The sequence below is a fragment of the Neolamprologus brichardi genome, chromosome 1 (genome assembly GCF_056152115.1).
Source record: "Neolamprologus brichardi isolate AB-2024 chromosome 1, ASM5615211v1, whole genome shotgun sequence".
Classification (NCBI taxonomy): domain Eukaryota; kingdom Metazoa; phylum Chordata; class Actinopteri; order Cichliformes; family Cichlidae; genus Neolamprologus; species Neolamprologus brichardi.
The window spans coordinates 39,842,210-39,868,981 of record NC_142104.1 but is presented as its reverse complement, the minus strand read 5'-3'; the positions used below and the strand labels follow the sequence as shown (position 1 = coordinate 39,868,981).

The window sequence follows — 26,772 nt, the reverse complement described above, 5'->3', positions numbered from 1 at the left end:
AAATAACAAGCCAGTCTCAGTCGTTTGCTTCCATAAAAGGGCAGAAAGTTGACCACTGCATTACAGACCCGCGGGCACTCTAACCGTGCTTGTCGTGTCAGCGGGCGAGTGCGGCTGATTGAAGTAACGAGCTGAAGATAGGAAGCGGTTAAAGCTTCCTGTTGGGTTTCAAAGGGTCGAAGTCAATGAGGTATTTCCCCGCCGCTGATGTCTCCAAGGGGCAGGGAATAGCGGGAATGTAAGGTGGCTGAGAAGATATTTGGGCAGAAGCTGGCGTCTGTTGTGGGCAGAGGGCTGTGCCTAGATAAACAGCAGGAAGTCCTGCCCAGACTCCACTGACTAACAAGCTAAATATTCTCTCCTCATCCTCTTCATGTGATTGTAGCTGCAGTGTTTACAGTGTGCAGACTGTACTGTAGTTCTGCATGTGTGTGTTTCTCACGAGAGAGATTCATGTTTTCCAAGTATAGAAGAAAAGTCTAGATGGATGAATTATGACCTCCCCCCCACCACCCCCCACTTCCTCCCTTTCCACAGTGTGCTTGTATTGTGTGACAAACTTCATAAAGCTTTCACCCAAGTCCTCCTCCTCCTCCTCCACCCGCTGCCCACTCTGCCACCACACCCTGTCTAGCGCCTCCTGCTAACTGCAGTGACTCATCGTCTGCAATCACCAGTTACAGCGCCAAAATGCAAACACACAAACAGTCATCGGCACCATCCCAGCTACGACTTTATTTACTATAACGACGGGGCTGGTTCGACTCCACACATGTGCGTGCTGCACAAGATGCGGGATCAGACTTTATCCGCCCTCTTCTTTCACACCTCCTGTTAATGCGTGGCACTAAATGTGAAGAGGCGGGGCGCACCAAGGAGGTGGGGGTGTTGTTGCCAAATGAGCTGCCTGCTCTCACCGGGCTCTGAAAAGCAGCGGGAACAAGCAGCAGCCAGCTCCTGCACTCTTTATGCAGAGGCAGAGAGCGCCATCTGGATGCTGCTGTTTGCCACTGCATCTCATAACATTGTAGAAGTCGAGGTCTTGGAGTGGTTTGTATGGTGAACAAATGGCATGCTGGGCTACAGCCGTGAATGATTGCACTATGCAAATGTTCCATAAAGTAAAAATAAGCACGGCAGGAGTTACATAAGATAAAAATAAAAGATAAACGACAGCGGCTTTCTGGGATTAACAAAGCATCTCTACAAAATCTGCTGTTCAGCTGTTGTGAAAATAATCTGTTTTTCTGAAAATGTATCTTTGCAATATTTAACCATTTTTGTGTCTCATTTAACTCTCAACATGCTGATATATGAAGGCAATTCTTTTCTGGTTGAGCAAAACCTACAAAGGAGCCGTAGTGTACTTTATTTTTTGTCATGTATGCTGGATTAGAATATTTCATATAATCAGGTCAGCATATGTAGAATAAATCCCTGTGAGCCAAAAGCTCAGGCTTTTTTTGTATTCTTGGCTCTTTGTGATGTCATAGATCGGGGAAGTCCCTAATATGGTCATCATCTCAGATCCAAGCATGCACTTCCTGCTGTTAGCACTCTTCATCCTTATGTTGTGAGCAGCTCAAAGAGAGGTGACGGGAGCTCAAAGTGGCGTGTTTATGATTGGATTTGCTGTGTTTGACTCAAAACATATTATCCTGTGTTCATCCAGGAGACACAGGATCCTTCTGCTGTGCTGTGGCTGGATGAGATCCAGGATGCCATTCTGAAAGCCAACCAGGACACAAAAGAGGCTTTGCAGTGTAAGAATACGTACATTTATGCCACACTTGTCTTCAGTAGTCTAGAGAGAGCTAATGCTTATCTATCTACAGTCTCTCAGGCCATCCAGGCTGTTAACGAGGCGGTGGACAGCGGAGATGCAGCTCAGACGCTGGCCGCTCTGCGTGGTCCCGGAGCAGGACTGTATGGCGTCACGTCCGAGTGTGCGCAGACCTATCAGGACGACCTGGCCAAGATCAAACAGGAGAAAAAGAAAGAAGGTGAGGAGCCTGAGACGGATTAATGATGTGGCGTTTTGATGAAACTCGCAACACTTGAAATAAGTAACACAGACTGTATATAAACGATGGAGACACCGTGTTGTGCATAGTGAGGTCTTAGCGTTAGGAGGGTGGAGTACAAAGTCATCAGCTGCACAGGTGCACAGACTTACCTGCTGATTATTTCTAAGACACAAATATAGTGATAGAATTACTGATGGGGAGGTGGGTATTACTTTATCAGCGCCCAGTGTCACACCCCTGCTGATTCAGCTGCACTGGCTCCCCGTTAAATTCAGAATCCAGTTTAAGGTTTTGACCTTGACTTTCAGGGCTCTGCATGGACAAGCACCAACATATATAAGTGAACTTTTACATCCATACATTCCCAGCAGGTCCCTGAGGTCATGTGACCAGGGCTTGCTTGCTGTCCAACACACGAGGCTGAAAACAAAAGGCGTCAAAGCTTTGGTAACTGTGGCCCCCAGATTGTGGAACTCTCTCCCTTTGAGCCTGAGATCTGTGGACTCAGTGGTCGCTTTTAAAAAACAGCTAAAAACTCATCTTTTTAAACTTGCTTTTGGTTGATTTTTATTTTTAGGTTTTAGCTTCTGTGAAGCACTTTGTGATTTTTATCTTGAAAGGTGCTATATAAATAAAGTTTTACTTACTTACTTACTTACTATTAAATATCTATTAAAAGGGGAACATCGAGTTCGGGCTCAAGTGACTGTTAGAGGACCTGCAGCTTTCTGCACGAGCATTTCGTGTGGCTTTTCATGAACTCACGACTCTTTCTGTCGGTGTCAGAACCATGTAGAAATGGTTTGTTCCAGTCAGGCAATTGAATTTTTGCAAGGAAACACAAAAACCAAAAGAAGTGACTTTAGTGTCTGCTTTATGCTCTCAAAAAACACAAACCTGTTGGCCTTCATGTAAAATGCATACAGTTGAAGGCTCAGGCTGCCATAAGAACTGTGTTAGGGCTAATAAATAAAGTGCTAGCACATTACTACACTTCACAGCACAACTACGAGAGGAAACTTGCTTTCATCTTGCTTCCGTCCATCCTGTGTCTAGGTGATAATGGCAGTGAGTGGGTGAAACACTGGGTCAAGGGAGGACACAACTACTACTACAACCTGCAAACCAAGGAGGGCACCTGGGTGGAGCCAGAGAACTTCATTCAGAACAACACTCAGCTCAACAAGGAGGACATCCAGGTCGGCGTCTCTCCCAGGGAAGCTCTGCGGGTTCCTGGCTGTTTAACACACCTTTTAACTCTTTATTTTCTTCTGCCTGTCAGGGAGTGGTCTCTGGGGTAACCACGGCCTACAATCGAGAGCAGCTGTGGCTGGCCAATGAAACTCTAATAACCAAGTTACAAGCCCGCTGCCGTGGCTATCTGGTCCGAAAAGGCCAAAAGGAGAGGATGGAGTTCCTGAAATCCCAAAACCCTGCTCTTACCTGTATACAGGTGATATAGCCATGTTTACTGCCATCACGTTTGGGTGTAGATGGAAAGATGAGCCTGATGGAAGAAGTCATCATTTTTGGTCTCACTCGTTCTCAGGCTCACTGGAAAGGCTACAAACAGAGGAAGGCGTTCAACGACCGTAAGGAGTACCTGAAAGACCACACTGCTGAGGCCATCAAGGTAAGCTTAGTGTGCGGCTCCATTCGTCTGCGTGTGATTAAATACGTGTGAAACTAACACATTCCTTTTGTCTCTCTCAGATCCAGTCCATGGTTCGGATGCATCAAGCTCGTAAGAAGTATAAGGATCGTCTGAAGTACTTTGAAGATCACGTTAGTATTATTTGTTTCAGCCTCTGTCGTTTCAAATGAGCTGCCGTGGGACGCTCGAGAGAAGTCATTGTTCATCCTCTGCCACAATTTACACTGACGTAAACAAATGACTTGTTATTTAATGAAAGCTTTTTTTCCGGGATATAAATCTCCTCTGACATTTCCTCTGGCTCCTGTGGCGTTCCAGGCGGTGGCTCATTTAGCACTTTGACACATGTGACCCTCTGCGGGTCCCTTTGGAGCTGTTTGTAATGAGCACCTTTGATCAAGCGAGCGATTGCGGTTGTCACTTACAGATCAGTGATGTGGTGAAGATTCAGGCTTTCATCAGAGCCAACAAGGCCAGGGACGACTACAAGACTTTGAGTAAGCAGGACCTGGGCTGTCAAACCAACTTTTCACGATTTAGGGGGTCACCTGACATGTTCCTTATTTGTCTCCAGTCAGCGCTGACAATCCTCCGATGGGGGTGGTGAGGAAGTTCGTCCACCTGCTGGACCACAGCGACCAGGACTTCCAGGAGGAGTTGGAACTGATGCGGCTCCGTGAGGAGGTGGTCACCAACATCCGTTCCAACCAGCAGCTGGAGAACGACCTGAACCTGATGGACATCAAGATCGGCCTGCTGGTGAAGAACAAGATCACGTTGCAGGAGGTGGTGTCCCACAGTAAAAAGCTGACCAAGAAGAACAAGGGCCAGCTGTCGGACATGATGATGATGACCAAGCAGAAGGGAGGCCTGAAGGCTCTAAGCAAGGAAAAGCGGCTTAAACTGGAAGCCTACCAGTACCTCTTCTACCTGTTACAGGTAAGAACCCAGGACATCGCTGCACTTTGATGTCTTTGCTACAGGACACTGATGCACAGAGGGAGGAGATGTTTCCACCAGTTTGACTTCTCAGAGTCGCTTCTTTAGATGAATGAGAGTAATGTGAATAGATCTGACATTTTTCCTGTAAAGATACAAAGCACTGAGCATCACAGTATCCTCACAGCATGTTACCGTGGATACATACTGTAAGGTTGTTAAATTTTCTGCGTTCTTTCAGACCAACCCCACGTATCTCGCCAAGCTGATCTTCCAGATGCCACAGAATAAATCCACCAAGTTCATGGACTCTGTAATCTTCACTCTGTATAACTATGCATCAAACCAGAGAGAGGAGTACCTGCTACTCAAGCTCTTCAAGACCGCCCTGCAGGAGGAGATCAAGTGAGAAGCCCGATGACCTTTCTTATTCACAAAGAAATGTCTTAAATTCAATGAAAGACTTGTCATCAACAACTGTGTGCAGGTCAAAAGTGGACCAGATGAAGGAGATCGTCACTGGAAATCCTACCGTAATCAAGATGGTAGTGAGCTTCCACAGAGGTGCACGGGGGCAGAATGCACTGCGGCAGATCCTGGCGCCAGTTGTCAAGGAGATCATGGATGACAAAACGCTAAACATCAAGACCGACCCAGTGGACATCTACAAGGGCTGGGTGAACCAGATGGAGTCTCAGACTGGAGAGGCCAGGTGAGGTGGAGGTGTCCTCCAGCATCTTGTTCTCCGAAAACTCAGAGACACCACCTGGAGCGGCACAATAACAAGATTTTAAAGAACACTACCTTGCACATATAGGTACATTAACCTTATTCTATGTATCCTCCCTCATACTGTTGTTTACAGTAAGCTGCCTTATGACGTCACTCCGGAGCAGGCCATGAGCCACGAGGAGGTGAGGACCAGACTGGAAGCCTCCATCAAGAACATGAAGACAATCACTGACAAATTCCTGTCTGCCATAATCGTCTCTGTGGAAAAGATTCCGTACGTTGCTCCCAACATCGCTGTTTGGATTGCATTTTTTTTCCAGTGCCCACCTCTGGCTTGTGTCACAGCATCTGTGTGTTTTTTTTTTCAGATACGGGATGCGGTTCATCTCCAAAGTGCTGAAGGACACTCTGCATGAGAAGTTCCCAGATGCTACGGAGGACGAGCTGCTCAAGGTTTGCATCAGTCATTTGCAAGCTTAATGCTCTTGTTTATCCATGAGGGGCAGCCAATCAGGAGAAGGTTATCTCACACGGTGGGAGGAGCAGCTTAAATGTTGTGTTTCAGACAGGACGAAGCATGTTAGCACTATGCTAACACCCAGCAGGTGTTATTTTGAAGTGTGAATCATGCAGACTACTTTAGTCGTGTTCAAGAACATTGGCATGTCTGTGCCTGTGCTGTCTGTGCCTGTGCCGACTGTGCCGTCTGTGCTAACTGTGCCTGTGCCGTCTGTGCCTGTGCCGACTGTGCCGTCTGTGCCTATGCCAACTGTGCCTGTGCCGTCTGACTGTGCCTGTGCCGTCTGTGCTGACTGTGCCTGTGCCGTCTGTGCCTGTGCCGTCTGACTGTGCCTGTGCCGTCTGTGCTGACTGTGCCTGTGCCGTCTGTGCCTGTGCCGTCTGACTGTGCCTGTGCTGACTGTGCCGTCTGTTTGTGCCGTCTGTGCCTGTGCCGTCTGTGCCTGTGCCGTCTGACTGTGCCGTCTGTGCCTGTGCCGTCTGACTGTGCCGTCTGTGCCTGTGCCGTCTGTGCCTGTGCCGTCTGACTGTGCCGTCTGTGCCTGTGCTGACTGTGCCGTCTGTCTGTGCCGTCTGTGCCTGTGCCGTCTGTGCCTGTGCCGTCTGACTGTGCCGTCTGTGCCTGTGCCGTCTGTGCCTGTGCCGTCTGTCTGTGCTGACTGTGCCTGTGCCGTCTGTGCCTGTGCCGTCTGACTGTGCCGTCTGTGCCTGTGCCGTCTGACTGTGCCGTCTGTGCCTGTGCTGACTGTGCCGTCTGTCTGTGCCGTCTGTGCCTGTGCCGTCTGTGCCTGTGCCGTCTGTGCCTGTGCCGTCTGTGCCTGTGCCGTCTGACTGTGCCGTCTGTGCCTGTGCTGACTGTGCCGTCTGTCTGTGCCGTCTGTGCCTGTGCCGTCTGTGCCTGTGCCGTCTGACTGTGCCGTCTGTGCCTGTGCCGTCTGACTGTGCCGTCTGTGCCTGTGCCGTCTGTGCCTGTGCCGTCTGACTGTGCCGTCTGACTGTGCCGTCTGTGCTGACTGTGCCCGTGCCGCCTGTGCCTGTGTAAAACTGACAGTGCTACTGACACAGAGATGTGTGGCCCTAAGAGCATTACATGTTCAACCATGCTACACAGAAAGCACTCTGCATACAGCTCACTCTTTCACACTCTGACCTTTGACCTGCATCTTTCATAAGCCTCTCTTCTCCAGCCTTCTTCATCAATCATTTGCTTCGCTCTACTTTCACTGTTTGTTTCACACTCTTTCCTTTTTTTTCCTCCGTACTCTGCTGTTGCTCTTCTCTCCCCGCCTCACCAACCAGCTCCATCCTTCCTTTCCATGTTACGGCCGACTGCTGACACAAAGGTGAGCCATGCCACTCTTCTGGCTCTCCTTCTCTTACTGCTCCACTTGTTCCTTACACTTTTAAGCTCTCTTCTGCATGACACACTAGCACTTATCCTGGGAGTCTGTTCATTACCCTCATGACTAATGATCCTAAAGTAGAGGGGTTCCAACCATAACAGCATATACAGTCTTGGGTTAATGCCTCCTTTCTATATAATTAACATTAAATTTGATGAAGTCATACCTGTTGATACCTGTTGTTGCTCAGTTAGTGTTTTCCAGTCTGAGGTTTTAGATCCCAAACTTTCTTTGTCTAATAGTTTTCTTCATAATAGAGACAAAGCTTTGAAATGCTGCTGATTTTTCTGGTGGTGATCATTAAGTTTACTTTGAAACTTTCAGATTGTGGGCAACCTTTTGTATTACCGCTACATGAACCCGGCCATCGTGGCTCCCGATGCCTTTGACATCATCGAGATGTCTGCTGGTGGTCAGCTGACCACCGAGCAGCGACGGAACCTGGGCTCTGTAGCCAAGATGCTGCAGCACGCTGCGTCCAACAAGATGTTCCTGGGAGATAACGCCCACCTGAATCCCATCAACGAATACCTTAGCACCTCCTACCAGAAGTTCAGGTCTGATACGATTATGAATGTGTGCACGTAGAACAGCTAAATAACAACCAAAACTGTTACTTTGTTACCGTTTCTGTTCCCCGTGACATTCTCCTCCTGTCTTCTGTCACAGGCGCTTCTTTCTGGCAGCGTGCGACGTCCCATCGCTCGAAGACAAGTTCAACGTGGATCAGTACTCAGACTTGGTCACAGTCACCAAACCTGTCATCTACATCTCCATCGGAGAGATTATTAACACTCACACAGTGAGTTTGACTCACCTCATTCATCCATTTATCTCTCACTGACTGAGACTGAGGTGCCAAAGCGCTCGCTTTAAGGTGGTCTTGAAAAGTTTTGCCTGTACAGTACGAACACTGATCGGGTACTTGTACTTGAACTTGTATCCTTAGCTGCTGCTGGACCATCAGGATGCCATCGCCCCAGAGCACAATGACCCCATCCATGAGCTGCTTGAGGACCTAGGCGAGGTTCCCACTGTGGAGTCCCTCATTGGTGAGCTTAGTCGTTTTTTTGTAATATTTAGGAATTAACAGTAATAAGACAAAACAAAATGAACAAAACCACTGGAAGTGGCAAACTGCTATATATGTATATTTGGGGTGCAACGATACTCGTATCGATATTGAACCGTTCGATACAGTGCTTTCGGTTCGGTACGCATATGTATCGAACAATACAACATTTTTAATTTATTTTATCAACTTTTCTTCTGATGATGCTGTCTGTGTTGAGCGCTCAGTGGATCTGCATTCGACTACTCCGCCTAGGCTGCACTGTCGAGTGCAGATCCACTGAGGGCAAATTATATAGTATAGCTTTTATTTTGGAAAGAGCCATTTCTCTAAAATAAACTCTCTTTTCCAAAGATGAGTGATTTCTCAATCAGATAAATTTATTATTTTATCCCTTTGTTGTTTCAGCAACATTAAATTTAAAAACTGTACGTTTGAGTTAAAATATATATTTATAATTTTAATAAATGACAAATGAAAAAGGCATGACCATTTTTTTGTATCGAAAAAATATCGAACCGTGACACCAAAGTATCGAACCGAACCGAACCGAACCGTGAATTCTGTGTATCGTTGCACCCCTAATGTATATATAATATAATATAATATAATATAATATAATATAATATATATAAGTGGTGAATAGCAAATATTTAAAAGAACAACAAAAAACTTGTTTTTACAGACTAAGGTTCATTAATGTTTGCTCATTCTTATCGTGGGCTGTAAGCTTGATGCCAAACACACCACATGCCTCTGTACAATAGGTACACGTATGGTATGTTTTATTATTATTAACATGAATTGCATATGCTCACATTAACTAGCTATAGCGTGTTAGTGTGAGGTGTGCATTCACACTCTGGGTGGCAAAGCAGACAGGCTGATTGATCTTCAAAGGACGATCACAGGGAGGGTGCAATCACAAGAACGAGTATGTGAGGTTAGCTATAAGCTTGTAGCACTTAGGTTTAGAGAGTGCTTCATGGAAAGAAATTTAAAGACATTTGTAGAAATATAAAACATCCAAGAAACGGCTGAAAACTTCCAAATCATTTCAAATCTATAAGAAACCCCTGGGTTGCAAAACCCTGTGAAACATATTTGTGACTAAGAGCAAGCATCTGTCTGAGTCAAGCTTTCAAGACCAACTAAATGTTTCAGTTTACAGGACCTTAAATGTTGGTAGAGTTGAATCGATCCCTAAATGACTTCAAATGTGCTGCTGAGCGTGGCTGCACCTTAAAACGTAACCACAGAACATTTTCCTCCAACACGGCTCTTTGGTTTTCATATCCCGGCTTTTGGACTTCCTCTGGCCTAAAATATGCCGGCAGGGAACGTTTGTGTGAAAACAACAGGTCTGTCTGAAACGGTGGCTGTCTAAACCCTGCCTCCACTCTGCAGGTCACGGGTCAGGAACTCGTCAGTAGTTCACGATGCTTTGTTTTCTGTTGCACTCAGGTGAAAATCCTCTCCCCGCTGACGACCCCAACAAAGAGCTGATGGGCAAGACCGAAGTGTCGCTCACTCTCACGAATAAATTCGATGTCCCCGGTGAGGCCAACGCTGAGATGGACGCAAAGACGCTCCTGCTAAAGTGAGTTCAGACCGCAGAGTCCAAGTCAGCAGCTTGCTGTTTGTCGGATCTCTTTGACTTCTCACATCTCCGTCTTTGTGTTTCTCTCTCCAGCACCAAGAGGCTCATTGTGGATGTGATCCGGTTCCAGCCAGGGGAGACTCTGACCGAGATCCTGGACTCAACAGCCGGCCCAGAGCAGGTGGGGAGTGCATGACGTTGTGTGTTTCTGCACCAGGTCTCAGTAATCTGGATGGGTGATGACTGTAACCAAGTCAACATCTCAGCAGATGGTCCTGAGACATGTCTACTCAGCATGTTGTATCTGAGCGGAAAACTACTGAGCTGCCTTACGACCCAAAACAGGAACTGACTTTTACACATGACTCTTTGTCCTGTTGTTGGTGAATTACTAACACAAAACTGCAATAGCCACATATTTGGTAACATCCTCTTTCAATCAAAAGGAGTGAAGTTTATGGGAAATTAAAAACTCACTACAACTAGTGTAACAGTATTACTGCTGCCACTTCTGTTAATGACAGTTTTAAAGACTCTGAACATAATGTGCAGGAGGCAGAGTACCAGCGGGCCATGCAGAGGAGAGCAATCAGAGATGCCAACACGCCTGAGAAGATGAAGCAGGTCAAACCGGTGGTGGACGACAGCCTGACGCTGCAGGGCAAGAAGGACAAGATCAAGAGTAACCTGCAGAGGCTGGCAGAGCTGGGGAAGGTCCACCCGGAGAACCGCTATCAGGACCTCATCAATGACATCGCCAAGGTAAAATAAACCGCTCGTCCCTTCAATGGACAAATAAGAGAGAGGCTGCCTCACGGGTTGTCGTTTCAATGTCTGCAGGACATCAGGAATCAGAGACGGTATCGGCAGCGGAGGAAAGCCGAGCTGGTGAAGCTTCAGCAGACCAACACCGCCCTGAATTCAAAGAGCAACTTTTACAACGTGCAGATCGACTCCTACAATCAGTACATCAAGACCTGCATGGACAACCTGGCCAGCAAGGGCAAGTGAGTGACCTCCACTGTCTGCTGGTTGTTACTGCTGTCATGAGCTGCACTGCTGCTGGGGATACGGCGAAGCTCAAGTTTGTCACCTACATGCTGGTAAAGTTGTGCGTTTGTCAGTGCAAACCTCAGGACCACATCTGAAACATACTGCACTCAAACGTCCAGCGTAAATGAGCTTCAGACGTGACCTGAAAATGTCACATCCTGTATCCTTTCCCTCCGCAGACGAGCTTACAGCTCACGTCTGATTTGTGTCAAAATCTGTAATCACTGAGTGTTTTATAGCTGCCAGATTTTTTTGATGGACCATCGTTGCCTCTGAAGGTTCGAGGCAGGTTGAGCTTCATAATCTTTCCCTGGGGGATCAAAGATGTTCTTGGCCTGCCCGGCATCTTCTCTCACTGTTGGTGTGGCAGAAAGACTTCTTGATTGTGCCACATGTCTTCCCTCGGTAGACCGGGGGGGACAAAGAAACAGAAACTGTACATGCACTTGACCTGATGGGCAACCTTCAGGCTTCTTCTCATCCTCAGCTCAGTGTGAGCGTTCGTTAGCACAAGCTGATGTTTGAGGCTCGTGGTTAAAATCTATCCGCCCGTAACAGAAACACAGGCAGTGGCGTGGGCTGCTCGGTCAAATTTAAATCAAGAAGCTGTCTTTTTGTTCATCTTTTGGCTGTTTGAACTCTGAATGTGATGAAATTGCTGTTGTTACATACAGCATAAATCTTTGTTCTTTTCCTCCATTTAAATGCACGTTGGCGACTTGCAATGTGTCGTCTGCTGCATGGTGACCGTGCAGCATTGGCTTCGGTGTTTTTAAAGTCTGCATGTCACAGCCTAGAATACAATAGTGAGCCTTGAAGTCTGTGCTGGGAGCTGCTTTTATTGTACACTTGTGTCTTTCTTCTCAGGTTGTCAAAGAAACCAGGCGACAACAAGGCTAAGAAGAGCAAACAGGTTTCTCAGAAATACACAGCCGCCCGGCTGCACGAAAAGGGCGTGCTGATCTCCATAGAGGACCTGCAGCCCAACCAGTGAGTTGTGCAGCTGATCATGTATACAGTTAGCTTCATGAACAGCCCAAGGTTAGAAGTCTGCTGTTCCTCTGCTTTAAGCAGCCGTCTTCTGCTCTTTTCTCATCGCAGGTTCAAGAATGCCATTTTTGAGATTTCCCCATCGGAGACTGTCGGAGTGTTTGACGTGAAGGCCAAGTTCATGGGCGTCCACTTGGAGACGTTACAGTTAGAATATCAGGTAGCGTTGCCTTTCTCAGCTTCGTTGGCTCTTCTCGCAGTAGCTTGACCAGCGACGCATTTTGGTTGAGCTCTTTGGGTTTTTGTTTCACAGGATCTGCTCCAGCTGCAGTATGAAGGCGTGGCAGTGATGAAGCTCTTCGACCGGGCCACCATTAACGTCAACCTGCTCATTTTCCTGCTCAACAAGAAATTTTATGGGAAATAGAAGAAAAAAAGAGGAGAAAAAAGGGCTAGAGACACTGAAACCACAACCCCCCCTCTGAGGGTTGCTTTAAAGCCCTGACCAGAACCATGCTGTCTTACCTACACATTTCCTCCAGCACGTCTCCACTGTGCCTATACAAGTTTATGCATTATGTTTTATTACATGGATATGTAGTATCCTTTATTCTTAATGGAAAACCTCCGTTACCCAAGTTTTTTCCTAGTGCCTCATCTCTCATTGAGGCTCGGTCAGAGGTTTAAGATTTGTAATTTCTGTTTTTGCTCTAAATACTCTGAATATGTTGTGCATGGGCTTAGATCTAAAAAGAAAAAAGTGTATTTTTTTTATGTAAAGAGAGTTTTACGTCTTTTTCAGCTGTTAGTTCATCCGCTCACCTGACTGAGAAAAGCCCGATGAACATCATCGATGTGCATGCGCACTTTTCAGCAGGGTTGTAGTGCACGGCACTTTGTCCAGGAAAAACCGAAAGAAAAGTAAACGATGCGCTCCTTATCTTTGATCGTGTGTTTATGGTGAAAGCGCTGCAGCCGTCTCTCTCTCTGATCATCTTCTCCTGGCTTTACTGTGACATCAGTCACCAAAATGTCCAATTCTAACACCGAGCTGCAGGAGTGTGACGTTACCTCTGAAGTCCAGGCTGCACTGGTGCTGATCTGGCTCTGAGGCCTCTCCCTTCTACAGACGGGTCAGTGGTTTTGAGTGGACTGAGCTGGCCGTGACTGCAGCCCTGCTGCTTCTCAGAACTGACCTGCCGTGCATTTGTGCTTCTGGCTCCCGCAAGAGAAGCAAGCGAAACGTGGAATCACACGAAACTGGGCAGACGTGCCGCTTTGCTGGCTTTCTCAGATAACTTACTGGAAATCATTCTTTTTCTTTTTATCTTGTAGAACGATTTATTGTTACGTTATAAAATGGGTAAGCACAACATGATGCCTGATGAATTGTAAAACACAAGATGGGATTTGGACTTGTAAGCTGAGCAGATGTTAAATACTGAGAATGTTTCTAGCGTTGAAAATACCTGGTCGCCATTATTTATATTTTATATGTTTTCAGTCTGCTGGAGCTGATGGTTGCACCATCACCCAACGAGCTCCAGCGTGCGTGCAGTGTTACAGCACCATGTGGGCCCACTAGATGTCACTCTGCGCTGTCACGTCGTGGCGTTTGAGTGGTCCTTGAAGCGATTGTTTCAGCCAGGCTGAAAATCTGTGCAGACTTGGTGAAATCGATTTTGCTTCTCACGCAGACTCACTTTGATCGGAGGTGGCCACCTTGTGCTCTCGTCATTATTTGTTCTTCATTTGATGAAATGTGCTTGTTCCAGTTTCAGAATAAAGCTCTACCAATGCGCTGCCTTTTTCCTAATCTTACAGTTTTCGTGCAGGAAGAGAAGGCGTTTTCCCAAATGAGCATTTCCATTTTATGTTACAACCACCTGTAAACCCACCTCCACTACACACACAACCAGAAGGAATGTGTAGTGAAATTACAACCCGCTTCCCATAAAGTTTGGATGTTGCGTAAAATGTTAATAAAATGGTGATTTTCAAATCTAGATTTGATTGACAATTAAAAAGAAAACATCAAACAGAAAATGTAACACTTTCAGAAAACAGTCAGTCCATTCTGACTACGGCAGCAGCGACACGCCTCAACAAAGCCCTGGAAAAGTAACAGACTGAGTATAAAAGGAGCATCTTAGAGAGGCAGAGGTTCAGCACTGCAGATCGCTCTTCCTCACTGTAGAATTGCAAAGACTTTGATGATCTCATCATCTGTGCTATGTAATAATATCTACATATTCTAGGAAGCTGAAGAATTCTCTGTGCAAGGAACAGGGATGAAAGTCATTGTTGGGCGTCTGTGATCTCTGAGCCCTCGGGCGGCACTTCAGTAAAAACCGATGTGATTCTGTCAGGGACACTTCCAGACATCACCGTGTCATCTACTGATGCAGGTTCGAGCCCTGCGATGCGCAGACAAAGCCATACGTGAACCGGAAACACTGCTGTCTTAACATGGACCGAGGAAAAGTGGAAAACCGTTCTGTGGCCAGACAAATAGAAAATGTGAAATTTGTTTTGGAATACAAGGATGCTGCATCCTCTGGGATAAAGAGGAGAGGGACCTTCTGCTTCTCTGCACTACATTAGTGTTTCCACACGAGTGCTGAAAGGTAAAGGCAGGATTTGGAGCTCACATACTGCATCTATTACAACAGCATGGCATCACAATGGCAAAGTCCAGGTGCTAAACTTGCTCGCCTGCATTCCAAAGCTTCCATCAGCAGAAAACATTTGACGCATCGTGAAACGAAAGGCATGACAAAGACGAACCAGGACTGCTGTGTCCTTTCCCAACATTTCAGCAGCTGGTCTCTCTGCCCAGAAGTCTACGGAGTAATGCTACTGTGCACAAGATATGCACAACATGCATTCTGTTTTTATTTACCTGTTATACACAGTATTCCAACTTTTTTGCAAAATGTGGATTTCTAATAGGTGAATTGTAGAGCACAGTGTACTAGTCATGTTTATGGTGCATTCATGCACGATGTACATTTTAAGGGTGTTTTTCATGTGTATTTCAGAGCATGATTTGTACATAGCTTATTCCAAGAAACACAGCGTTTTATTCTATTTCATAGAAACATGAAAATTAATTTGATAAATGCAATATTTGCATATCTAAATAGCGCATTTAAGAAAATATTGTAAGCACAGAAGTAGTTTTCTTGATCTATAGCTATAGCCAGTGATGTTCCATGTTTTGTTTTTACTTTTTCTTGCGGCTGCGTAAGGTAAGGTAAGGGCGTGGTGACTTTGTCGCCCCCCTGTGGATACCACAGGTACACACCGCCTTTGACGAGGTAATGTTTTTCTCGCAGTAGTATGAGGATAACAAGCCAGCCGATCTGAGTTGCTGTTACTCGCTCCCTCAACCAAGGACGAATAAGCTAAAAACATTTTTTCCGAGAGACTTCTGGTTCATCGGCGACGGGGAAACCACCGTTTTTTTCTTCCCTGTCGGCGCTGTTTGTTTTATCTTCACGGAGTCGCTCGGCTGGAGTTTGTCTGCGGTCTCTATGCTGTCCATGGATTAACACTAGAGTCGACTCCGAAGCGCTGTCATATCAGCTAAAGTGTCAAACTGTGGATTGTGATCCTTACGTCACTTGCCAATATTCAGCGGCTGCTTTCCCCGGTTTGGTTGGAAACAAAGTGGAACTACAGCTAAGTCTATGCAAAACGAGCGGAAACTTGTTGAAATACAATTCGGCGAGTAAACCTTTGGCCAACTGCGGGTCAGCTTTACTAGCGGTAGTGGAGAGATTTAGCTAACGAGGCTATCAACTTTCTCTGACCGCAGCTGTAAATATTTAGGTGGAAGTTTCCTTTAAAAGATACCGACAGCGGGTAGATGTCGACAAGCAGATAAAGTGCATTTGTCGGAATTAAAATGGCACTGACAGTAGCTTAGCCGACTAGCTGTCGCTGTTGCTCTCCGTTCACTTCCAACGCTATGTTAGCAGTGACAGCTAACGCCATGTTAACGTTAGATTCAAACAAGTGGTTCGCTGGAAGAGTGTCAGCGTGAAGTTACAGCTTAACTTTAACCTATTGTCGCCTCGCAGTTTGCCTAGAAAGTCAGAGTAAATATATACTTTGCAAAGTTTTTATTTAGTCCGCTTTTTAGTCACACTTAAACAACTTTTATTAAAGGGAGCTTTGAGTGTTAGCCTAGCCGCGTTAGCTTGCCTGTTGCCTTGTAAAAGCATTGAGCCAGTGCAGCCAGCCGAGCTGCGTCTGAAGTGACTTTGGTTTAACCGATAACGCGAGGTGTGCTCTTAAAATTCTCATGGGTTTGCTACAACGCTTGCTGAGAGACTTTGCAAAATAAGACCCCACCAGCACAGTCTTCCACTCAAAACAAGTAGCTGAAGTTGTTGAACTGCGGCCCGCACCATGTCCAGCTCCCCGGGCACAGGTGGCTCGAACCCCAGGAAGTTCAGCGAAAAGATAGCGCTGCACAACCAGAAGCAAGCAGAGGAGACGCGGGCCTTTGAACAGCTGATGACGGACCTCAATGTCTCAAGGGTAAATGCGCTTCACTTTCAGCTTGTTGACATTTATTGCTCTCTTATCTTCTAAGCGGATGTGGTCATGTACCTCATTCACACCGGAGCTGTCAGGCTTCATCTGCCGGCGGAGATTTCTGGTATTCAACCAGTACTTCTCGTTTCTCTTGAGCAGCCGTAAATCACACCCGTCGATACTCGGCTTATGTAATTCTACTCAAGAGCCAAATATTAAGCAACTTGCGACTTGGGGTGCAGCGATTGACGCACAGCCTTTTTAAACTGCAGTCGGCGGTGAGACAGGAATGGGGAAATTGGCTCCTTAATATTTGCACCAACCGCTTAAAAGCCGTCCTGTTTGTCATGGGCGTGTACAGGATTTTTCTTGAATGGGGTGGCACGGGGAGGGGGGGGGCACAGGAAGTTTTTGGGTTTTTTTTTAGCACAAATAAATAAAGTGTACACATTAGGCACAGAAAACATGGGCACAGTTTTCAAGCTTCTGTGTAACCCCGTGATGCCGTTATATGAAACATTTTCTTTTTAGACTTACTTTTTACTAAAGCCATAAACCTACTTTACTTATATATTGTTAATTTTAATATAATATTTTATTAAAAAACATATCTAACACAACCGTATAAAAGCTTGAGCATAAGAATAAAGTACCTAAAGTAAAAGCACTCATTATGCAGAATCATATACATAATGATTTTGTCTCATAAGTATTTATGCATTTGTGTATCAGATGAGTTTGACTCCTTACTTAATGACTTTTATCTGTATTTATATAGCATCATTCATTAGAGTTATATTTTTAAACATGCAAAATAAGACATAACTAAGCTTTACAATATAAGTACAATATATTAATCTATATTATAGTGGAGCAGAAGTAGAGACATAGAAGTACTTAAAGTACCAGTGAAGTAAAAGTACACGAGTACTTTTTTCCCCCAGACTGTGCTCTCGCCCGTTGGCGCTGGCGTTGTAAGAGTAACACTACCATATGCTGATGGCGTTGGCAGCCGGCCTTCCAGGCCCCCTTCTGGACATGCTCCGGCTTCATAAACACTGAAGGAGTTTCCTGTTCAGAAATGCAGAGTTTACACGTTGTCAGTGTATTTCTTGAAAATGCTTTCACAGGTTCAACCTGATGCTTACTGTCTCATGTAATACGAATTTGAAAAGAGAAGTCCGACTAGGGCAAACTAAAGAGGCTCGTGATGTCGGCACATTAGTTACATAATCTCAGTCTTTGTGTCAGTCAGTGCTTCGCTTCACTTTCTTCATTTGTCACATTTGTATACTTGTAAACATGTGATGACCAGTGTTGGGTTACAATGTAACAATTAGAGTAACGCTTTGCTGTAGTCACATTACATCTTTCAGTAACTCGGTAACACATTACTGTACTTAGTTCAGTAAGTACATGGCTGTAACCATTATGTTGTCACTTGCATTACAGTGTTTTTTCAGTGTGCCGCCTTTCCCAGTGAACTGTCACTGATGACAGTACCTAATTCAACGTGTGACTCTAGTTTAACAAGTTGCGAGCAGCAGCAGGTTTGTAGTGCAATAGTAGTGACAAAGCAAAGTATCCAAAACATCTAGTGACATGGCACAAGTCAAAATATAAGCAGTCTGGGTCGTGTTTTCTCAGGAAATTTAAAGTAAAAGTATCAAATAACTGTGTAACACGCTAGTATAACAATAACTAAAGTAACCTTGTAACTCTTCAGCAGCCTGCACAGTATTTGCCACATAGTAACATTGAAAGTGAAACAATTTTCCGCCTGGCACGTTGAACATTTGAGTGTTTTAACCTGTTGCTTACAGCTCCACTATGCAACTACGTCAGTAATTTCCATCTGTCGTTGGCGCTTCCTGTCATATGGACTGCAACCATGGCTCCATATGACAACCGATGCTCCAGACATGCTCGGTTGAATCATTTGTTTACATTTGGGTTGCACATTACTTGCTGGTAGCATCTTTTCCTCCTTCATAGTCTGGTGGAGTTTTTTTGTTTTGTTTTTGTTGCAAATGGTGAAACATGTTTGTTATTTTGGCCTTTATTTTCCAAAGTGCTGTGCTTTGTTGGAGGTTGCTAAGTAGTGCTCTTTTTAGTTGTTGTCAGAGTCTGGCAAGCAGCTCTTGCTCTCAGACATTCCAGGACTTGCCTTGTTATGCACACTAGGGAAGTCATGGTGTTGCTATAACAATGATGTTCTGATATTACACTATTTCAATGTCACAACATTTGTCTTTAGGCCAACAGAAGTCAATAAGGCTGCTGTTGGCAGATGTTGTTGCACGTTCCTGACATGACCACCTCATGTACTCTAGGAACTGAGGAACTGCTCAATGACTGAAAAGATGATCAGAACGTAATTCCGAATTGTAACTCAAACAAAGACACATCGATTCTCATGCGATGCTACAAAAAAAAAAAGAAAATGATTAAAAAATAGATGAAAACGTTTCTGTTATTTCCGGACGGATGCCAAACGTTAACATTAGGAGCTGGTAATGGCTCCTGTTGTAGCTGCTCTGTCTGAGAAAAGACACACTTGTTGTTTAGTGGTTAAACAGCTCTCCACACCAACACTAAAGCCTCATCCCAGCTGTGAAGCATTAGGGTTTGGAGGTGCTTTGCTACCTTAGACCTGAATGCGTTGCAGGTGCAATTACGTCAGAATTGAGATGGGAAGTTTTCTTAGTTACTGAAGACATTAAATGTACAGTGTTTGTGTATTATTTGCTATATTGTTTAGATTTGTGACTAGGATGATATCAGACCACACATAAACCTGGAAAATTCATTTTCCTGTGACTGTAAACCTTATGCATTCCAAGTCATAAAAACTCCTTGGATGATATAAAGGCCTTTTCACATTATTCTCATTCCATCCACTGACAGTGGGCTCTTTCTGTGCGAGCGAGAGTCCTGAATGGCCAGTCAAAGAGGATGTGGTTTCGAGGCGACACTGAGTTAAGTTTGCCATAAGATGTGAACTGTAAGTGACCTCTGAGACAGAAAAGCCCAGTCAGTGAGGCTTAAGGTGGCCAGGCCACAGGGCACACTTGAAGCAAACAGCTGAAATTAGAAATAGCTGCTTCAGCATTTACACCAACCATAAAGTCTTACTATCAACCCCTGAGAAGCTCTGCAGAACTCTGCATTGTAGCGAGTACACCAAGAGGCTTAAGTCTGCACCCTTCACATCCATAAATATATGTAGATGTTACATAAAGGCTGACACAGACACTCTAAGTGAGGGAATATTTTTTTCATGTGTCCTACATTAATAATCAATGTCACTGAAATTTGAGGCTAGAAACCCTCTGACATTAAATACCAGTTGTTGGCAGTAAAAATTTCTGAGTTGGCTTGAGGAAGCACGTCTTTACCAGCTTTTCAGTCGTGTATATCACAGACCCATTGGTTACAGACCACCAGCACCTCTAAACACCGTACCACTGTCTGCTGTGCTGCGTCTGCTGAATCAGAACAGTCTTTCGCCCACACTGCACAGAAACTGATACATTTTGTGCCAAAAGATAAGGTTTTTAGTCCAGTGGTCCTAGCTCGCCCCGAATTTCTTGCCAACTTCAGTCTCTTTGTAAACTCTTATACAACACGATACAATCAAACAAAGCCAGTCTTTGAAATTTAAATTTTGTCCTTTCGGCGCTCTAAGGGAAGTTGCCCCTCTGATTTGCCTATCCCCGATCACAGCTGCCTGTTTACCTTGGCAGAACAAGCTGCCTTCTGTTTTCTGCGAGGTAATCATTGTGGCGTCTTTGCAGTAGGCTGCTAATGTGGACGCCAAGCTGCCCATTTCCTAGAATGTGTCCCCAGTGTCCAGTGGATATGGCTGCTTTTTAATCAGACAGACAGTTTTTAATGCATTTATACATTACGCCTGTCTCTCTGTTCACTTCCAAAATGTAGATGGTAAAATCAGATTGAATAATAAGAGCACAGCTGTGCTAAAGCATCTGGAGTGGCTGCTTGCACTACGATATTGCTTCGAACTGATTGAAAACTATAAATCCATTTGATGAGACATGCAAAGAAAAAAAATGCAATTTGAGGAGCAGTGACAGTATAACAGGAGTGGGCCCCAAGTGACATTTTAGACATCCGCAGGATATTGCATAATTTGAAGTACGATATAAGGTCGGGTTGCTCAAATTCATTTCTCATTCAGAACTTGTTCTCTACGTGCCCAGATGATCAACACGTGACTCTGTTTTTGTCGCAGGTCCAGTTTCAGAAGATCCAGCAGCTTCGCTTGTCTCAGTCAAGGGCGCAGTACTACGGAGGCTCTCTGCCCAACGTCAATCAAATCGGCAACACCAGCACTGAATTTCAGGTGGGAACTCGTCACCATCAAAATATACAGCACCCACACAGACTGCATTCAAAATGTAATAACACCTCTCTAAGACTTTAAGCAAAATGAAATATCATGGACTTGATAAGGTCGGTATGAAATCTGTGTGGAAAAAAGCCCAGAGGTTTAACAGAAATACTCATTGTGCACTTGGGGCAATTCTTGTGCAGTTATGCTGCAGTGAAGTTGAGCCAAATTCAACTCTTTCACTAGACAAGCCTTATTTCTGTCTTTCTTTATATATGTATGTTTGGTCTTGGTGGAGCTCTGCATTAGCGCTGCAGCCGCATCAGTGCAGCATTGTTGTTCAAACCTATTGAGGAGGACTCACAGGGCTAATGTCAGTTTGAACATGGCCTCAGGACATACTGGTGCAGAAACACGGGAGGTTTTAGTCGGTTTGAAGTTAAGCTAAAGAAGATTTCTTATTAAAAGAAAAGAAAAAGATGTGTGCTTTCCTTAAAATTGCAGTACATCATGTGTAAGATCTCGTTTTCATTGAGGGGTTGTTCAAGGCCAGCTGTGTTTGATGCCCAATTTTGATGTGCAGCTCAACTGCAAAAGCAGCAAAACTGTGTGCTGGATCTTTAGAAGTGCAAACAAGCTGCTCTCGAGAGCATTAAATAATTCACTCGAGTTTCTGCAGACTGGAAGAAAAACCAGGATAAAACATCAATGCTGCAGTTCTAACAGAGCTTTTCTGTCACACTGGGACGTGTATCAGTTCTCTGAGGAGTATCTGTCCTAAGATACACAAAGTCCAGGTAAAGGTGTCCCTGTTAGCTGAAAGAATGGCCTTTTGAGGTGGAGCTTTCCCCTCACTGACAGATAAAGCCTCCCTCACTGATCGAGTGCATTTGTCTCTACTGGGAACAAAATGCCACAAACTAAATGGCTTCTAGCTCTTACTCGATTGCGATCATTCGTTAGCCCTAATTCAATTAAATGAGTGCAGAGTGCTTAATGTAATACTTGCCAAGGCTTTCTTAATCAGACAGAATTAACCCATTTAATCCCAACTTTTCCCAAACACCACAATACTATGATCTCGTGTTAAGCCTTAACGAGAGGTAGAGCAGGGCGATATGGCCAAAAATATTTTTCACGATATATATTTGAAAATTTGCGATGATGATATAACTGATGATATAATTGACAATATTATTGACGCGAGACAAAACAGAACTCCACACTAGCGAAAAAAACCCCATCCATTTCTTTTCACTTAAACAAGCAGCTGTTTTTTATGTGCATTAAAGCTATATAAACATTTAACAGTGTAAAAGTAAATTCCTTGCTGAAAGTTTAACCAAAAGGCATTTCCAGTAGAAATGGGCTGGCATATCCTGAGCATAACCATGTATAATATCCACTGAAGTTAAAAAGAGGTGCTTTGCAACATTAAACTGCAGTGTGCCAAATAAAAAGGTCAAATATGTATTTTTCGGACCATAAGGTGCACGGGATTATTAGGCACATTAAGCGAAACAAAGCAGTCAGATAAATCAAACTTTACTCAACTCACACTTCTTGCTTCCTCCACTTCTGTACCATTGATTCATTAATGCTGTATTCTCTCACAGCTGCTCTATTCCCGTGTTGTTGCAGTATATTAATGACTGACCTCGTATTGTGGATGAATAATCTCAGTTGTTCTCCAGACTGAAGTTTGGTCCGTTTACAGCATCCTGCCATTCGATTGCATTTGTCTCTAACCATCGGGAACCTTCACGTTAACTTTTATCGAGTGGAAAAAAGTTAGCGTTCATCCACCAGCTTCACTGTTTATGTTATGCTAACATAGCTGTGTCGCTAGCAATCACGTAGCACATCATTATATACCGGCTAGCCCAACTTCAGTAACCCTGCAAACATCACTACTGTTTATTTTCTGTCTTCATTTATGTTGGAAGTGATAGCAGAGCTGTACGTTTGATTTTTTTCAGAAATCTCTCAGTCAGAACATGCTATATCATGCTTAGGCAACTAGCGAAACTAGCGAGCTAACTTCCGCTAACTTCCTGCTAGCTTCTAACTCCGTTAAATGTAATAAATTCTGTTTTCATGGATGCCTGGATGTTAAACTTCATAGTTACAACGCTGATCGTTTTATTAAAGATGAAAGAATTTAGACAGTTTTTAACTCTGTGTTTGTTTGACTTTGGGACCTGAAGACGAGAGGTGGAAACGTCCTCTGCTTGATCTCAGCTGGCTGGGGTGATAATCTGTATACTGAACTGATTTATTTCTCCACTAAAGTGCGACCTCTTAAGCTCCAAAATTCCTTTTATAAGACCTGAATACTGCAAGCATACAAAACCTAACCAATGCAATAATGCAACACTAGTATCGGTAGTGTGGAGAGGATGTCACACAGGCTTAGTACAGCCGAGCATATAGCGAAGGTCCGTTGGGAGCATCTGGCTGAGGCCTCGGGCAGTGAGGTCTTTAAATCCCACCCTCAGTCAGAATCTCAACAATATTCCAAGGAGATCCTGAGTGCAGTAAGGTCTATGTCAGGGTGCTGGAGAGGGGAGTCTATCCGTTAGTTGAAGCTTGGATTCTGGAAGAAGGTTTTCGTTCAGTTCTTTCTCAAGGATATTCAAGCATTTGTGGGAGTTTTCCCAACTAATCTCCATATGTACACACAAAACACAACTAGTAAACTTGGAGAAGGGATCCAGTTGCATTTCGGGATGTTTTGGGAAGTTGGGGTATCTGGTATTCCTATCATGTCCCTGTACAGTGGGAGCTTGGTTCACATTGTTAGCTACAAGTCAGACTTGTTCTCGGCGGGTTTGACTGTGCCAGGACAGCCCTTCATCACTGACTCTGATGTAATTTTATAGACTCTCTAGGTGCTCTCTTTCTAGTGCAGGCATGGGATGGAAGGTGTTGAGTTCAGCTGTTTCAGGATCTCATCTCTGCTTTGGGTAAATAATGTGGTCTTGTTGACTTCATCGAGCAATGACTGCTAATTTGCACTGAGGCGGTTTGCAGCCAAGTGTGAAGCAGCTGGGATGAGAACCCCCGAGTCTGAGGCCCTGGTTCTCTGCCAGAGAGGGTGGAGTGCCCAGTCTGAGCTGGGAAGAAGTGTAGGAGTTTAGTCAAACACTGGGAACACCTGCAGCGTTTGGGTTTTTCCTTTTTATTATTAGCAGCGACGAAGGAGTGACGAGGGGGGCATTATCATCATCATCATCACTGATATTGTTGTAGCTTGTTGCATTGTTTCAGCTTGTTTAAAAGCCTGGATGGGAAACAAGCAGTTTTTGCTTTATGCTCTATATCTGACCCATTGCTCTCACAAATCACTGAGGATAGTGGTTCTGGTTCTCTAGGTGCTCTATGTCAGCGGTCCCCAACCCCCGGGCCTCGGACTGGTACCGGTCCGTGAGTCGTTTGGTACCGGGCCGCGAGAGTTGAGGCTCAGGTGTGAAATGTATGGTTTTCAGGGTTTTTATCGGTTTTCAGCGTTATTTTGTTATCGTTTTTATCGTTAACTCGGTTTTCCTGGGTCTTTTCATGTGCGTTATGAATAAATCTCCTTTTTTTCAGTACCAGTACTGGTTTTATTTTGTTGTATTTATCCGCGACACCTTAAAGGCCGGTCTGTGAAAATATTGTCAGGCACAAACCAGTCCGTGGCGCAAAAAAGGTTGGAGACCGCTGCTCTAGGTGCTCTATCTTACCTGCCGCTCACTGTTAATGTCTGTAAGATGTTTACTCGTTCTATGACCACATACCTGTGGTCAGAGCTGCATATATAGACATAACTACCAGACACTTTAAAGATGACTTGTATGAAAACAGATGGTTCAATCTTTATGTTAACATAGTTGAGTAGCATGTCTGGGTTTCAGCCAGGGAATAAACAGCTCTAAACTGTTAAACATGTGACATTACATGTATTTCACTGTGGCACTTTATGTGATGAAAATGCATGGGTACATATTGGTCTCTGACAGTGTTTGTAGACTTTTAAAGGGGACCTATTGTGTGTATCTGTCACATTTTTCAATGTTGGCTTTTAAATTACACACATGGCTAAAGTTTCAGATAATCCAGCTGCAGACTGCTCCATATGCTCGCTGTCAGGTAGTTGTTTTTTATGCACAGCAGCATGAGATGTCATAGAGAAGGGATATCTCTGCGTTGGTCATCTAAGGCCCACAAAACCCATCGACCTGCTGTTTAAACTGCTGGTTTGGGAGGGGCTTCCAATCAGAAGAAATTCATCTTAACCAGAGGGGAAAGGGGAGGAGCTACTACTGAGGGCCAGTGACTGGCATAACTGCTCTAATAGTGTACAAGAGTGAAAATATGGAGCACAGTGAGGTGTAAAAGGTGTTAGTGATCACATTAAGTCTGTTCTGTTTAGGTGTACAACCTTAATTAACATGATTACTAAACGGCTGATTTCAGTTCTGCAGCACCTTTCACCAAGTGTCAGCAGCTCTAACTACATTTCAGGAATCAGCTTTTTGATGTGTGTGACGTGAACAGTTCCTTTGCTGTGTCCTTTACAGGGTGGCTTCCCTTCAGGTTTGGACTCGGTGAGAGGGACTCGCCACCACGGGCTGGTCGAGAGGGTCCACAGGGACCGCAACCGTATCAACTCTCCCCATCGCCGACCCCTCGACAAGCACGGCCGGCAGATATCCTTTAAAGCCTGAACGAACGATAGTTTCTGTGCAATACAGATGTTGTCGTCGTCATGAAAGGTTAATCGACGATGAGAAAGTGGGTGCTGTGGCTTCCAGGTGGTTTTTGTTTTGTTTGTTAATGGTTTGTGTTCGTAGTGTGCTTTAATGTGACGACACTTACTGGTGTAGGCAGATGTTCTGTGGCCTCAGGAGCAGAATTAGTCATTATGCTAATTTCAAGTGTGACGCAGAGACAATGTGCTTGCTTTTTCCTAATAGACACTGACAGCAGGAGATTCTTAGCATCGTCTGAGAGCACACTGAAGGTGTGGGTACATATGTGTGTGTTTTGCATGCACGTGTCGCAGTAAGGGAGACTTTTATGGTGAAGATGCAGGAGCAGAGCGGTGATTGTTTGACTCGTAGCTGCGACCTTCATCTCATCATGGAGTCTCATCACAGCTGAAATGAGCAAGAGAAGAGAAATCATTTAGTTTTATACGTCCTTGCAGATTTCACGGTTGGCAGTGAAATAATTCAGGATTTGTAAGATTTTACGATGCACAGTTAATTACTGTGATTGTTTTTAGCAGTCAGCAATTACATGCGCGGTGTTTGTCAGGATGCATAACAGCTGCGTAGGCAGTTCACGTATAATAATTTAACTCATGAATGATGAGCAACCATTATAAGAGATGAGAGATGTAACTTGGACAGACTGTTCTAAAAATGAATTTGCAGTGCAGGAGAGACGACCCGATTCCTTTTTAGACGGAGCCTGTCGTGTGCTGTTATGATTATCCAACATGCAATCGCACAAAAACAGTAGCTGCTTCTAACCGATGACTGAAACATCAGTTTCTTGATGTGGATTCATTCACACCCAGTTTTTTATATTTAAATTAAACATTTGTTCACACTTCTAGCAGCCCTACTTGTTTCTTCTTTCCCTGCCTCTGCACAGATGTTGAAGAGAAGCTCTTTATATATAAAAGTTTATATATCTATACTAACTGACTTTAGTAAGATTGCCAAAATAAAATCAATACTCTGGTTTGAATCAATACCGAAGTTACACTATAACTTACAAGTTACAAGTGGTAACTTGTGGGGTGGCTGCATGCCAAATATCCTTGGGCAAGATACCAACCTAGAGGTGCTCTGTGATGTCTCCACTGGAGTGTGAATGCTGGATAGAAAAGCAC

The 26,772-nt window shown here is 44.6% G+C and overlaps 2 protein-coding genes across 3 annotated transcripts in view; both read left to right on the top strand.

The window, feature by feature from the left end:
* The window catches only part of iqgap1 (IQ motif containing GTPase activating protein 1), a 43,445-nt gene extending 29,656 nt beyond the window's left edge, over nt 1-13,789 (top strand). The window contains exons 16-37 of the mRNA XM_006804447.3: nt 1,673-1,763; nt 1,836-2,003; nt 3,084-3,226; nt 3,310-3,480; nt 3,577-3,660; nt 3,741-3,812; nt 4,109-4,178; nt 4,256-4,620; nt 4,862-5,025; nt 5,108-5,332; nt 5,486-5,626; nt 5,721-5,805; nt 7,599-7,831; nt 7,944-8,076; nt 8,224-8,326; nt 9,811-9,946; nt 10,040-10,127; nt 10,499-10,708; nt 10,787-10,953; nt 11,867-11,989; nt 12,101-12,209; nt 12,303-13,789. Coding sequence (XP_006804510.2) covers nt 1,673-1,763; nt 1,836-2,003; nt 3,084-3,226; nt 3,310-3,480; nt 3,577-3,660; nt 3,741-3,812; nt 4,109-4,178; nt 4,256-4,620; nt 4,862-5,025; nt 5,108-5,332; nt 5,486-5,626; nt 5,721-5,805; nt 7,599-7,831; nt 7,944-8,076; nt 8,224-8,326; nt 9,811-9,946; nt 10,040-10,127; nt 10,499-10,708; nt 10,787-10,953; nt 11,867-11,989; nt 12,101-12,209; nt 12,303-12,416 — 3,195 coding nt within the window. The 3' untranslated portion in view covers nt 12,417-13,789. The remainder of the gene's footprint in view (nt 1-1,672; nt 1,764-1,835; nt 2,004-3,083; nt 3,227-3,309; nt 3,481-3,576; nt 3,661-3,740; nt 3,813-4,108; nt 4,179-4,255; nt 4,621-4,861; nt 5,026-5,107; nt 5,333-5,485; nt 5,627-5,720; nt 5,806-7,598; nt 7,832-7,943; nt 8,077-8,223; nt 8,327-9,810; nt 9,947-10,039; nt 10,128-10,498; nt 10,709-10,786; nt 10,954-11,866; nt 11,990-12,100; nt 12,210-12,302) is intronic.
* Nucleotides 13,790-15,301: 1,512 nt separating this feature from the next.
* crtc3 (CREB regulated transcription coactivator 3) overlaps nt 15,302-26,772 on the top strand; it is a 43,647-nt gene continuing 32,176 nt past the window's right edge. For both annotated transcript variants that reach the window (XM_087841942.1, XM_087841937.1), the window contains exons 1-3: nt 15,302-16,537; nt 20,790-20,900; nt 25,451-25,582. In XM_087841942.1, coding sequence (XP_087698068.1) covers nt 16,406-16,537; nt 20,790-20,900; nt 25,451-25,582 — 375 coding nt within the window. In that variant the 5' untranslated portion in view covers nt 15,302-16,405. The remainder of the gene's footprint in view (nt 16,538-20,789; nt 20,901-25,450; nt 25,583-26,772) is intronic.